General features: G+C 36.6%; 1 protein-coding gene across 4 annotated transcripts in view; it reads right to left on the reverse strand.

Moving 5' to 3' along the window:
- The window catches only part of FAM126A (family with sequence similarity 126 member A), a 108,119-nt gene that overhangs the window by 14,404 nt on the left and 78,154 nt on the right, over window positions 1-15,561 (reverse strand). For all 4 annotated transcript variants that reach the window (XM_045495065.1, XM_045495064.1, XM_045495067.1 and 1 more), the window contains 3 exons: window positions 9,232-9,348; window positions 5,682-5,769; window positions 4,788-4,947 (listed from right to left, as the gene is read on the reverse strand). In XM_045495065.1, coding sequence (XP_045351021.1) covers window positions 4,788-4,947; window positions 5,682-5,769; window positions 9,232-9,348 — 365 coding nt within the window. The remainder of the gene's footprint in view (window positions 1-4,787; window positions 4,948-5,681; window positions 5,770-9,231; window positions 9,349-15,561) is intronic.

Consider the following 15,561-nt stretch of genomic DNA (forward strand, 5'->3'; position numbering starts at 1 on the left):
AAAGCTTTTAGAAGTAACATTTAAGAATTACTATAGAATTGAAGCATAATTGTAAAGAGATATTTTCTGTTTTCTTTTTAGCTACTTATGTTTATTTTTTAAAGGAAATATATATGTAATAGAATTGCATTTTTATTATTAATTTAAAATTTTCAATAATCTTTTTCACTATTTTATCTTCTTTTTAATTGGAGTTTTCATTTTGATTCTTACTTTGGTTATAATCTACTCTTTCTTCCCTTACCTTAATCCTTTTTAAGTGATTATTATTATCCTTTCCTAGTTGCATTGTACTTTCAAATTATAACTTCTAAATAGCCTTCAATCTGTAGGTCATCTGAAAATCTAGGTTTAAAAAATATACACTAAGTAAAACACAATATACTCAAAAGAATTAATAATATATAAATAAAACTATTAATTCTGAAATGACCCTTAAAAGTCAAAAGCAGCAGTTCTACATTGTACTTTTACTTTCCAAACATATGTATTGGCATGGAATTACAAAGTCATTAACCTTTTCTCAGAAATGTATACACAAATTTTAAAAAGTTTAAAAACACAACATTAAGTTAAGCCGTATCAGTACAATAGTAAAATAATCAAGTGAGAAGTGGGGGGAAATTAGGCAAATGTGCTAATTGTCAAACATGTCTAAGTTAATAAGTCTGTAGAAACCAAACTTTCCTTAAAAGTCACCCTATTTAGTTGATAGGAGGATACACTGTCTGGTCAAAAGTAAAATTACAGGGCCTTACAAATGTACCTCTCTGCCATAGGATGTTGATAGTGGAGGAGGACATATATGGGGGGGGGGGGGGAGGGGGACGTGGCAGGAGTCACAGGGTACATGGATGTTGCACTTGCCATTCAATTTTGCTGTGAACCTAAAACTGCTCTAAAAAATAAAATCTATTATTATTATTATATAAATAAAGGGCCAAGCAAATAAAACTGATCAAAATATAATCCTAGAAATTTGGATTGTTTTTCAATAGTAATAAGAATATAAATTCTGAAATGTGTGGAAATGTTAAAACTATTAATTTTTTACCTTCCAAAAGAATACTTTCCATTAAAACATAAGCTTTGGATAATTCTTAACTTAAAGAAAAGAATGGCAGATCTGCAATACATTCTAGAAGAGCTCAGAAAAAAAAAATTGTAATGTAAGAAATTAAAACTGTTCCAAATTAACTTTAAAATCACTAAAACATCAGTTAGCATTTGCTGTAAAGATAAAGTTTTTTTTCTGTTACAATAAGAGAAAAGAAATATATGTGATTAATTGTTCTAATTTAATGCATTTATTTGCATATATAATTTTTGGTGACCCAGATATGCAAACATACTAATATATGACTTAATTATCTATATTCTTTAATAACAAGAGATGGAGAGAAAATAAGCAAACAAAAAAAGAAATTCTGCTTGGCTGCTTCCATAGGAGAACCTCATTTACTCCTCTCCCTCTTCTCCCCAGATAGGCTGGAAAAAGGAGAAAAAATGTCCATCAATGGATGGATGAAGAAAATGTGCTATGTATACAACAAAATATTATCCAACCATAAAAAAGAAGGAAATTTTGTCATTTGCAACAATGTGGATGGACCTTGAGGGCATTATGCTAAGTAAAACAAACCAGAGTAAGACAAATACCATATGACCTCATTTGTATGTGGAACACAAACAAACACACCAAACTCATAGATACAGAGAACAGATTGATGGTTGCCAGAGGCAGAGGTCAGGGGTGGGATGGGGTGGGCAAAATGGGTGAAAACAGTCACCAGGTATAAACCTCCAGTTATAAAATAAGTAAGTCCTGGGGATGTAAGGTATAGCATGGTGACTATAGTTAATAATACTGTATCATATATTTGAAAGTTGCTAGATCTTAAAAGTTCTTATCACAAGAAAAAAAAATGTGTAATTATGTGTAGCAATGGATAGTAACTAGACTTGGTAGAGTCTAGAATGGTGGTCATCTTGCAATATACACATATATTAAATCATTATGTTGTACACCAGAAATTAACATAGTATTACTAGGCAATTATGTCTCAATTTTTGAAAAAGACATATATATAAGAAAACAGAAAAGAAAAAGGGAAGAGACCCACGGAAAGAAAAAAGAGCCAACTGCTTTCTTCTTTCCTGGCACTAACAATAACAAAGAAAGAGACAAGGAAAAAAAAAAGAAATATGCCTTAAGTTCATGTGTCTTGTCCCTTCTCTATCCCCAGCCCTCATCATCACTGTTTTAAAGTTGCATATTCCATGTTCCTACTGTGTGATACAGTTTGGGGTCTGATATGAAATCCTTCCTCCTGCGAGGGTTGGTGTGGTAAGGGAGTGGTAAGGATACAGGTGGAACAGGAAACAGTTTCATAAAATAAAGAAGCTCTAAATGTGCTCTCACAGAGTCATAAACTACCTACATCCTATAGCACTATGCTTCAGAAACATTATGGGATGAAAGCCTTTTGTGGTTCACCCTGAAATCTACAAACCCTTTAACGTTGTTTCTGCAAAAATTAATGTAAAAGTAAATTTTGTTAAAATTTATATAATTAATATATAAAAAAATCCATTTATAACTTAAGAATTGCCTATATATTTAACAACCAAAGCACAGTTACCTATCTTCCCCACAAGAAGCCAGTGGGCTAGAAAGCCCAGAACAATAAGGTGTTCAAGTAGGAATCAGGATCACAAAGATGGAAAACAGTAGTTTTTAATTCAACAGGATGGGATTAACAATGAAAAACAGCGCTCTGGGAAGGGAAGCCAAGACTACCCTTAAAAGGGAGAATGCAACCTACCTGTAGAGATAAATAAGTATCTTAAAGTAGGAGTATTTTAGTCACTGGAAAAAGAGAATTCACAACTACAGAAGAGTGGTAAACAAGATAAGCCATATTCTATATTGCCTCCGTGAACCTGACTTGCTTTTTTAATAGTTCATTCTCTTCTAAATCCTCATCTGTGATGTTTTTTTGTCAACATAAGTGGGAGTTATCCAAGTGTTAGAGTTTTGAGGGTTGAATGAGCATAAGGGGTAGCTGATAAAAGAGATTATTTTAACAAGGCTATCGCATTAAGACACAGGACCAACTCCTCAAACAGTAGCCAAATGGAATCTGGAAGATAGTAAGAATCAAATAGATACAGCATATTCAGGTAGTCTTATGTCTTATTTTGGTAATTTATTCCTATAAAATATTTCTAGAAAATTGCTTTTATTTTACTGCAGGGTACACATCTTGTTCTGTTAACAGCATGCATGGAAATATACACATACCTCTTTCTCACACACACATGCATAGATACAATTGAACTTCAATATTTCATATTTTTAATGGCAGAACTTATATACTCTTTTCTAATTCCCCATACAGTCACCTAACGAGCAAGAAGGGAATGTGGAAAAGGAATTAAAACTCATTCTTTGCATTTCCTATAGTAGTTTGGGAGCGATTATGGCCACAGTGACCCACATGATCTGGTTCGTTGCCTGTAAGCCTATTTTCACCTATTAATGCCAAAACAGAAATCTGAAGTCTAGGGTGCCATCATACTAATTAAACAACTTTTTACCTGTAATCTAGTCCCATTCAGTAGCATAATTTTCACTGAAGAAACTGAAGTATGTTTAGACTCTGTATGTTTAAATTGTAACAAAATTTGCCTTGTTAATGGCAAACATTATCACCTCTTTTATGCCTTTCTAAAGAAATTTCAACAACTGTCACAATACTTTAAAAAAATAAAAATGATCATTGGGTAAGCTGGAATTTTCCATCACCATTACCTTTTGACATATTATCTCCTAGATTTCCTAAGTAGGAACAATGTTCTTATTACGAACTTTCTATTTCACCATGAATAATATTCTTCTCACTTTTGCATTTCTCTGGAGAGACCATAAAAACAACTGGAACCAAATATAGGAGCTACCATTTTCATCACAGTTTACAGGAAAAAGAAAAAAAGTAATATATATGTTTGCTTGGGGCACAGAAGTGGCTTTTTGCTTCTGGTACTATGATTACCTTCTGAGAAAGATGATAGTAATCTTACACTGATTCTTGCCACTACAGTAACTTGTAGGTAGGAGGGGAGTTACCAAAAGAATAAGAAATTAAATTAAAAATAATAAATCTTGAGAAAATTTATTATTATTAAAAATAATAAATCTTGAGAAAGCATTAAGAAGGCCACGGTAAATAAAATAAACTTCTAGTAGAATTTTTAAGTAGTAAAATGAAGAAATCAAGGAGAAATATTAAAACAAAAAATCTTGTAAGAAAATTAACTTCCAGTAAATAGAAATGCCCAGAGTTGTATCAATAAAATGGCATTCTTTGCCAGGAAGTACAAAAGAAAATGTCAAAGTCCCTATTACTTGTTCTGTTTCAATATGCAAGTTTACTTGCCAAAGAGTTGAGAAATAAGAAACATTTAGGAATATTTGCCAATAGTTTTGAACAGAAACCCATGTGTGAATAATTTTAACATGCATTTTCCTACTCTCCTACTCTATTGAAATAAATTTAAAAACAAATACAATGTTTAAATAAATTTTCATTCATATATGTAACATAAGGAGCTGTATTCCTTACTGCTTATCACTTGTGGATAATGATTTAGGAGTTGATTCAACACCTTTCATCCATGCCACTATGATATTATTTACTAAAGTTAGAAGTTATAGCCCTATAAATACAGACAAAAATGTGATAGAATCAACAATCCTCTAATTTGAAGACTTTGTTATTTCTTACCATGTCTTTTCCACCTATGACCTCTTATTGACATGCTGGTTACTGCATTTCTTGATATTCTAGAGGAAGTTGGTGTGATTTCAACTTGAATACACCTTGTACCCTCCTTACTAGACTTCATGGCACCATGTGGCAATGAAGCCTTTATGGCATTAGCAACCTAAGGAAAAAATACAGTTTCAGATTGGTATTAACAGACATATTATACCCTTACATCAAATAAAATGCCAAATTTTAACAGGTTTTATAAAATCATACTTTCTCCAATGTATTTCCTAAAATGATATGTAAATCTTCTAGGATAAGGAGTAAGAGCTCAGAAGGAAACTATCGTTTTTTTTGTTTTTTAATGTTTATTTATTTTTGAAAGAGAAAGAGACAGAGTGCAAGCAAGGGAGGAACAGAGAGAGAGGAAGACACAGAATCCGAAGCAGGCTCCAGGCTCTTAGCTATCAGCACAGAGCCCAACGCAGGGCTCAAACCCACAAACCGTGAGATCATGACCTGAGTCGAAGTCGGATGCTTAACTGACTGAGCCACCCAGGCACCCCGGAAACTGTGGTTAAAAATAATATGTAAGTGATGAAATTTAAAATTCCAAAATATTGAAATTATATTTCTAAATGCTTAATGCTAATTCATAAGTGCAGCTCTAGCATGTTAAGGAGAACATTCTTGTAAGTTTAAAAGACTTAAATATCTCAGAAGTTAGCTCAATGAAATTCTCAAATTCCATTATATACACCTTTTCAAGCATAAAATTTGTCTAGTATAACAGCATGAATCACTGAGTTTAATGGCATTAATGCACTATGAATGGCTACTTCTCAATTTATAGTTCTAAAATGAGAAATCTTAAATTACAAAATTTACATAAACAAGTGAGGCACCTACCAACAATGGCTCTGGATATAATTCTAGCTGAGCTCTGTATATAATATCATCCAATGCTTTTTGAGCTAGATCCCATTCTCCATTATAACTATAAAATTAAATGAAGAAAGTATTAATTATTTTTAATTGATTCTGTATATTTGAACAAAATACAATGAGAAAATGTTTGCTGAGTAAAATAATAGATCACATTAGCACACTGCTTAGCATGCCACCCTCCTTGAAAACTTATTTTTATATCTCTGAATTCCTTTCAATTTTATCCGAAAATGTTATTAATAGCAAAGAAAATTTTATAGATCTATATTTCTTCTCTAAAGAACATGTCTATTTATAGCCAGATATCAAAAAAAAAAAAAAAAAAGGCAATCTCAAAGCATTTTACACTTTCTTTTTTTAAAAAAAAATTTTTTTTTTCAACGTTTATTTATTTTTGGGACAGAGAGAGACAGAGCATGAACGGGAGAGGGGCAGAGAGAGAGGGAGACACAGAATCGGAAACAGGCTCCAGCCTCTGAGCCATCAGCCCAGAGCCCGACGCAGGGCTCGAACTCACAGACCGCGAGATCGTGACCTGGCTGAAGTCGGACGCTTAACCGACTGTGCCACCCAGGCGCCCCAAAGCATTTTACACTTTCAAAACAAGTCAGAGCATAATAAATTATATATCATAGAATAATGTTCAGAACACTTTATGGTCAAATTACTCTGTAACTCCCACAGATTTTAGTGAGAATCTACAACTACTGTGGCTTGCAGTATCTTAAGTAATTACTTCTTTGCATTTTGACAGTCATTTAGAAGTGTATATGATATATGCTGCAAATATCAGATAGACACTGGGGGGGCGGGGGGAAGAGTGTATGTTATGCATATTCATTTTCAAAGATATGGCCAAACTCTAAAAATTAGATACATGATAACAATGGACACAGAAATAATGATTTGGTCATCTGCCAACAAAAATAAAGAAGTATGAATTATATCAAGGGTGCAAGTGAGGCCTAAAAAGTAGAAACAGCTTTGTTATCCACCCTAAAAACAAGATAAAGTCAGATAATCTAGAAAATCCTAGCTTTCCATGAATCCAGCAAGGAGCTAAAGTCACAGGGCAGCCAAGTAGCCTAAAACCTAAGGGCAGACAGATGCCTCTGAAGATAGATAGGCCACAATGCAAGCAGGTTAGAAGACTTGAGCTAAACTTTTTAAACAAATTGCTAAAAGCCAAGTATGGGCCAGCACTAGAGTATAGAATCTCTAGGAGCAGATACAAGGGGAGTTCATAACCACTCACAAGCTCTTTACCACAAACCTCCTCTAGGCACTCATAAGAAAAACTGGGGGCAAGGCAAGGGACCAGAGGAAGTTGCTCTGGTAGTTCGGGCCTAGAGGAGAAGAGTAGCCACCTGAGCAAGAAAGGCATGAAGACCCAGCCAACCTTTTTCTCAAGTGAAACCAAAGTTTTAAAGCCTCTGGGGAAAGAGTATCAAACCCTTTCACCCCAAGGGCAGAGGTGAAGATTGACTGTGGCAGTGAGAGAAAGAAAAAGAAAAAACTTCATGTGGGAAAGGATTAGGAAATTGTCCTATGTTGAGACCACTAGGGTCTCTTACCACTGGAGGAGGGACAGGACCACTGAAGAGCTACCCTCCTTTCCTGAATCCCAGATAGAGGGACACAGGGCCTGCTTATAACTGAGGCTGGACCAGGCAACAGAGAACACCACTTCCTCCAAACCCCCCACCTAGACTAGTACACATTTAGAAACAAGCAACAGTACTCTATTGCTGAAGGAGGAACAAGACATGAAGAAAGATCGTCTGTGAGGTACAGACAGACACAAAGGAAAAGCTAAAAGCTGAGGATGGAGCAAGAACATTGAGAAAAACCCTCCAGCAATCCAGCTCACACCCTAACTGCCAGGGACCATGAGAGGAATCTGAGGTAGGTGGTGCCATGAAGGTAACCATAGCAACAACAAAATCCAACCTCAGCTCATTCCTGCCTACAATAACTCCACTAGAAGCCTAGAAGAAAAGAGGCATGCCCATTTCTAGACATAAACAATATTTACCTCAGTCACTATTGTTCTATCCATGAACAAAATGATAATGAATCAAATATTACAAGGCACACAAAAAGCAAGAAGAAAACAACCCACTGTCAAGAGACAAAGAACAATAGAGCCAAATTCAAAGATGATTCAGATTCTGTAGTTATCAGGGAAATTAAAATAACTATGATAAATAGTTACACAGAAAACATGTGTGAACAGATGGTGATTTAAGCAGAGAGATGGAAACCATAAGAAAGAGTCAAATGAAAAGACTAGAAATAAAATAGTAACAGAAATGAAGAACCCCTTCAGTGGGCTCATTAATAGACTCAACATCATCAAGAAAAAAATCAATGAATGTGAAGATAGGTCAATAGGAATTACTAAATCTGAAACACAAAGCAATAAAGAGAGAAAATAAAATAGATCAGAGCATACACGAGCTGTGGGACAATATTAATGGTCTAATGCAGGGGTTGATAAACTTTTTCTTAAAGGGCTAGATACTAAATATTTTAGGCTTGTGGGCCATACAATCTCTATTGCAACTACTCAACTCTGTCACTGTAGCTCAAAAGCAGCCATAGGCAATATGTAAACAAACAGATGTAAATGTGTTTTAATAATAAGGAAACAGGCAGCAGGCCATATTTAGCCCAAAGATCACAAATTCTGCCTTTAGTCAAGAAGCTTATAATCTACTAAGACAAATTAAAGTATTGAATGAATATAATGTAAAGTATAGTAAAATATATATAGTAGAAGATAGGGTTCAAAGACAAATACCAGTATCTAAGGCACTAAGTAAGACTGAGTATCAATATTAGAAATTAATAGTAAATTAATAATAAACTATTTATGATCAAAGAAGCGCTAAGTGTTTTTCAAGATTTAAAATTTCTGGAAATGGAAAAAGATCTTCATTGGGAAAAAAAAGCTATTTGGAAATTACAGCAAAAAAAAAAAAGAGTAATGAAAAAACTGTGAGTATATGTGGGTGTTGCTAATTTTCATTCTGTCCTTGAGGTAAAGAAAGATGAAGTGTTTTAGTTGGTTACAAATTCTTCAGAACACTAAGAGATATATTTTAAATAATAAAACTATTATCAAGATCTTGATTCATATTCTTTTTTTTTTTTTTTTCAATGTTTATTTATTTTTGGGACAGAGAGAGACAGAGCATGAACGGGGGAGGGGCAGAGAGAGAGGGAGACACAGAATCGGAAACAGGCTCCAGGCTCTGAGCCATCAGCCCAGAGCCCGACGCGGGGCTCGAACTCAGGGACCGCGAGATCTTGACCTGGCTGAAGTCGGACGCTTAACCGACTGCGCCACCCAGGCGCCCCTTGATTCATATTCTTTCACAAAAATATGCTGATTGTTTATCCAATGAGATTCTAATATAATAACTATAAAATAACAAAAGCAATAACACAACAGACTATGATTTTCCAGAGAGATCAAAGATTTACTCTGTATATGAAATGAACTTACAAAGCAAAATAAATTCCTGTTAACATTTGTACCATGAACCCTGAAGAAACTGGTATCCTGCTACTTATTCCTTTGTATTTTCTTACATGTTGTCGGGGATAGCCACAAACACAGATTCTAGAAAAAACAAAATAAATATATTTGTCAAATTGGTAAAAATTTAGGTAGTTTATTTTTTTTTTAACATTTATAAGGAAACAATGTACTAGATATGCTCTCATAACAAACCTAATAGGTATGAAACAAAGAATCTATCCAAACAGAACATTTGTCTAGAACATTTTCTTAGGTAAGTGAAACTGAGGGGAAAAAATATATAAAGCTAGAGGTACGTTATTACATAGTTATTTCACTAATTTCAATCAATCCAATAATTGATAATTTTTAGTTACCATAAAACCTACTACATGAAATTTGGTATTATTTATCATAAATAGATCTATGGTATGATCTTCTATTCCTGACAAAGTTCTTGACACAAACTGCAGGCTCCAAGAAAATACTCTAAAATTAGACTCAAGTCCCATATAATACACTATAATAAATTTCAGGTAGATTGAAAATTTTAATGTTAAAACACCGTAAGAGAAATAAAACAGAAGCAAGTAGTTACATATTCTTTATAAGTTTAAACATAACATCAAAGGTAGAATCCTAAAGACCAACAGATTTTACTAATTTTTGTATAGAAATTACCATGAACAAAGCTAAAATTTAAAGTATTTATTATAATGAAGAATATTTAAGGAGTACGTGTATTTACTATAGTGAATAGGAAGTCACCTAAAGGTCCAACACAGAGAACAAATCATATAAATCATTCAGAGAATACTATGAAACAATTAAACATGACGTTTTGAAAGCTTATTTAAATGGCAGGGGTAAAAACTGTACATAACACATGTTTGAAATAAACAAATACGTGAATGATGTGTGTGTTACTGCCCAAAGATCATACACAAAGTTAGAGTTGTCTCTGGGCCTTGAGATTCTAGATTTATTTTCTTCTTTATATGTATTTTCTAAATTTTCTATGATCAACATGCACTGCTTTTAAAACAAACAAAAGTAAGTTCCTATTTTTAATAAAATTAGAAAATAGCTGTTTTCTCATAACATGTTGTGGTTGATATAATAAAACTTCACTTATGATAGTACTAGTCAATAGACTGTCATTATTTACCCCCTCCCACATGCAATTACTACCTAGGACTTAATATTTCCTCCACTCAGTGAATCTGAGCCTTCATTTAAACATGCTAAAGTATATCACAGACCATTTCAAAAATATACCCTTGAGAATATCATTAACTCAAAGTAACTTTATTTTTTTTTCAATTCAAAGTAACTTTAAAGTAAAAATAAAAATTCATTTAATACTGAGAAGGATCTTAGAACTCTTTACAACCAAGAGTAAAAAAGGAACAGGGATACTTATGGACTGAATATTTATGTTCTCTCCCAAGTTCATATATTGAAGCCCCAATTCCCCAATATAATGGCATTGGGGACCCTTGCGAATAACTAGGTTTAGATGAGGTCATGAGGATGGGAACACTCCTTGATGGGATTAGTGCCCTTATTAAAAAGAGGAAGGGGGCCAGAATCCACTCTCTGACATGGAAAGACACAGTGAAAAGGTGGTTTCCTATAAGCCAGAAAGAGGGCCTTCAACACAAATCAAATCTGCTGGTACCCTATCCTTAGATTTCTTAGCCAGAAGTGTGAGAAATAAATATCTATTGTTTAAGCCACCTAGCCTATGGTACTTTATTAAAGCAGCCTGAGATGACTAAAATAAAAACTGAAAAAATTAACTGTACCTGAAATAAAACCAATTCAAATTTTGTTTGATATCATAAAGACTTATATCCAAACTAGAATAGAAATTCCTCTTACTATCTAAAGAAGTAAGCTCAGAAAAAAATTTTTTCCTTATATACCTTTATGATAGGGATAGTAGTAAATAATAGAGAATCAATACACAAAAGATAGGATTTTTTTCAATTAATGCATTTCTTCATTCAGTAAATAATTTTTAAAGATTTACATTGTGTCAGACACTAGGAATGTAGATGAAAGACGTAGTTCCCTCAGGGATTAACCATCTCATCATGGAGACTGTGTAGTAAACAAATATCTGCAATGAATAAGTTATAAAGGTGGCAAAAGGAGAGAGTGGTAAACTCTAGTGGAAGAAGCAAAGGGTCAGAGAAGGCTTCCCAGAATGAGCCTTGAAGAAAAAGTGGCATTTTCCTGGTGAAAATACAGCAATTGGCAAAAATACAGAAGGATTAAACAGCACGACACCAATGAAATTGAGAATAGAAAGACACTAGAAAAGTAACAGAGATGCAAACTAGGGGTCAGATCATGGAGTATCTTATAACCTGCCAGGCTTTACCATGCAGGCAATTGAAAGCAACTGAAGGTTTTTGTTTTGCTGTTTGAAGCAAGAGAGTGACAAGATCAGATTAGTCTTGATAATAGTGTTCCTCTGGAGAGGAGAGTGTCAAAATAGCCCATGAGTGAGATGAAGGTGGCTTGAGGTAAAGAAGTAAGGTGGGGAGAAGGTGAAAGGGTGGGATTGGAGTCCCACTTAGGAAGTATAATCATGGGGTAAGACTGAAGAAACAAGAAGAGTGTGTAATTTTCCCACATTTAGTTTGGATAGCTGGCTGGATGGTAGTGTTATTAAATGAACTTGGACAAATAAGAGATACTGTTTTGGAAGATGCTAAGTATCAGATATGTTGATTCGTAAGTATATGGTATAGATGTCACTTTTGTCTGCCATGAACTCTCCCCCTGACACTAATGTTTTCCATTAATAGCACCTCTAACCCTCTTACTTTTAGGAACTAGTCTTCTATATCATCAAGTATAACCATGTGATTGTGGTATAAATAAAATAACAAAATTACCCGTGACAAGAGGTCAACACCCTAACGTCTATTTTTACTTTTCCCCTTTAATGACATAAGGTATGCTCTCCTCCACTCCCCCCCACCAATTTTAACTAGAACAATAGCCACCTGCTAGAGATCACATTTCCGAGTCTTCCTAGCATCTAGGTGTGACCATGTGACAAGTTCTGGCCAATGATCTGCTAACCAATGTAGTGCAACTTCTAGGTTGTACCCTTAAAAAGTAGTTGCATGCCTTTCACTCTTTTTCTCCATGCTTGCAGGATACAAGGCACATGTAATAATAGTGATCCATCACCATACAGAGAAGAGTAACATCCTAGGGAATGGCAGAATCTCAAGAAAGAAGGAGTCTGAACACCTTAGAAACATAACCAATCTACCCCCAGACCATCTACCAGCTTGGACTTTTATGTGAAAGAAAAATAAATATCTATTTAAGTTACCATTATTCATCTTTGTTGTAAGAGCCAAACCAATATTTAAACTGATATAGTACTCTTCCAATAAAACTACCAAATGTGACCCCAGAGGGGTTTGTGAAGTTTCAGGCTTACAACATCAAAGCCTTTTCACTGCCTTGTTTTTCACAGTAAAACTGGGAGAGAGGTTCTTTCTTCTGAGTTCATTAAAGGTAGACAATGTAAGCTTTCAGCTGCTTGTGGTCACTGTTCTTACAACCTAGAGGCCTTACACAAAGAAAATACAAAGCTAACAGATGAAGAAGATGAGATGAGAGAGAGATGGTAGAGAATATCCAGATTAACATTTGAGCCTCTGGATCTAGTGGATCTTGAGGTCAGTTCCATCCCTGCTCTTCCCAGGAACAAAGAACCAAAAAAATTTCCCTTTAGCATAATCTAGTTTTATATAGATTATCAATTAGTTGCAACAAAAAGAGTTCTAACTTTTACAAGGTAAGACATCTTTTTTTAAATGTTTAGTTATTGGTAGGGGGGAGGGTGGGCAGAAGGAGGGGAGGACAAAGGATCTGAAGCAGGCTCTGTGCTGACAGCAGAGAGCCTGATGTGGGTCTTGAACTCATGAACCATGAGATCATGAGCTGAGCCAAAGTCAGACACTTGACCGACTAAGCCACACAGCTGCCCCTATAACACATCTTGATAGAGATGGCTACAGGATTGGATATATAGGTTTAGAATCAGGAAGTATAGGATTCAGGATAGAAGATATAGACAGAAAAAGAAGTTATTGCTATTTATACACAATTCTTTTAAAAAACAACTTTGCGGGAGTTCCGAGGAAGATGGCGGCGTAGGAGGACGCTGGGCTCACCGCGCGTCCTGCTGATCACTTAGATTCCACCTACACCTGCCTAAATAACCCAGAAAACCGCCAGAGGATTAGCAGAACGGAGTTGCCGGAGCCAAGCGCAGACGAGAGGCCCACGGAAGAGGGTAGGAAGGGCGGCGAGGCGGTGCATGCTCCACGGACTGGCGGGAGGGAGCCGGGGCGGAGGGGCGGCTCGCCGGCCAAGCAGAGCCCCGGAGTCTGGCCTGCAAAAGCGGAGGGGCCTGACGGACTGTGTTCCGACAGCAAGCGCGACTTAGCGTCTGGGAGGTCATAAGTTAACAGCTCTGCTCAGAAAGCGGGAAGGCTGGAGGACAAAGGGAGGGAGAGCTGCTGAGCCCCCGGACGACAGAGCTCAGTTTGGTGGGGAACAAAGGCGCTCGCCAGCGCCATCTCCCCCGCCCATCCCCCAGCCAAAATCCCAAAGAGAACCAGTTCCTGCCAGGGAACTTCCTCGCTCTGCGCAAACACCCAACTCTGTGCTTCTGCGGAGCCAAACCTCCGGCAGCGGATCTGACTCCCTCCCGCTGCCGCAGGGCCCCTCCTGAAGTGGATCACCTAAGGAGAAGCGACCTAAGCCTGCCCCTCCAGCCCCTGTGCACCTTGCCTACCCACCCCAGCTAATAAGCCAGATCCCCAGCATCACAAGCCTGGCAGTGTGCAAGTAGCCCAGACGGGCCACGCCACCCCACAGTGAATCCCGCCCCTAGGAGAGGGGAAGAGAAGGCACACACCAGTCTGACTGTGGCCCCAGCGGTGGGCTGGGGGCAGACATCAGGTCTGACTGCGACTCCGCCCACCAACTCCAGTTATACACCACAGCACAGGGGAAGTGCCCTGCAGGTCCTCACCACGCCAGGGACTATCCAAAATGACCAAGCGGAAGAATTCCCCTCAGAAGAATCTCCAGGAAATAACAACAGCTAATGAGCTGATCAAAAAGGATTTAAATAATATAACAGAAAGTGAATTTAGAATAATAGTCATAAAATTAATCGCCGGGCTTGAAAACAGTATACAGGACAGCAGAGAATCCCTTGCTACAGAGATCAAGGGACTAAGGAACAGTCATGAGGAGCTGAAAAACGCTTTAAATGAAATGCAAAACAAAATGGAGACCACCACAGCTCGGATTGAAGAGGCAGAGGAGAGAATAGGTGAACTAGAAGATAAAGTTATGGAAAAAGAGGAAGCTGAGAGAAAGAGAGATAAAAAAATCCAGGAGTATGAGGGGAAAATTAGAGAACTAAGTGATACACTAAAAAGAAATAATATACGCATAATTGGTATCCCAGAGGAGGAAGAGAGAGGGAAAGGTGCTGAAGGGGTACTTGAAGAAATAATAGCTGAGAACTTCCCTGAACTGGGGAAGGAAAAAGGCATTGAAATCCAAGAGGCACAGAGAACTCCCTTCAGACGGAACCTGAATCGATCTTCTGCACGACATATCATAGTGAAACTGGCAAAATACAAGGATAAAGAGAAAATTCTGAAAGCAGCAAGGGGTAAACGTGCCCTCACATATAAAGGGAGACCTATAAGACTCGTGACTGATCTCTCTTTTGAAACTTGGCAGGCCAGAAAGAATTGGCACGAGATTTTCAGTGTGCTAGACAGAAAAAATATGCAGCCGAGAATCCTTTATCCAGCAAGTCTGTCATTTAGAATAGAAGGAGAGATAAAGGTCTTCCCAAACAAACAAAAACTGAAGGACTTCGTCACCACTAAACCAGCCCTACAAGAGATCCTAAGGGGGACCCTGTGAGACAAAATACCAGAGACATCACTACAAGCATAAAACATACAGACATCACAATGACTCTAAACCCATATCTTTCTATAATAACACTGAATGTAAATGGATTAAATGCGCCAACCAAAAGACATAGGGTATCAGAATGGATAAAAAAACAAGACCCATCTATTTGCTGTCTACAAGAGACTCATTTTAGACCTGAGGACACCTTTAGATTGAGAGTGAGGGGATGGAGAACTATTTATCATGCTACTGGAAGCCAAAAGAAAGCTGGAGTAGCCATACTTATATCAGACAAACTAGACTTTAAATTAAAGGCTGTAACAAGAGATGAAG

Source organism: Leopardus geoffroyi, chromosome A2, assembly GCF_018350155.1.
Source record: "Leopardus geoffroyi isolate Oge1 chromosome A2, O.geoffroyi_Oge1_pat1.0, whole genome shotgun sequence".
NCBI lineage: Eukaryota > Metazoa > Chordata > Mammalia > Carnivora > Felidae > Leopardus > Leopardus geoffroyi.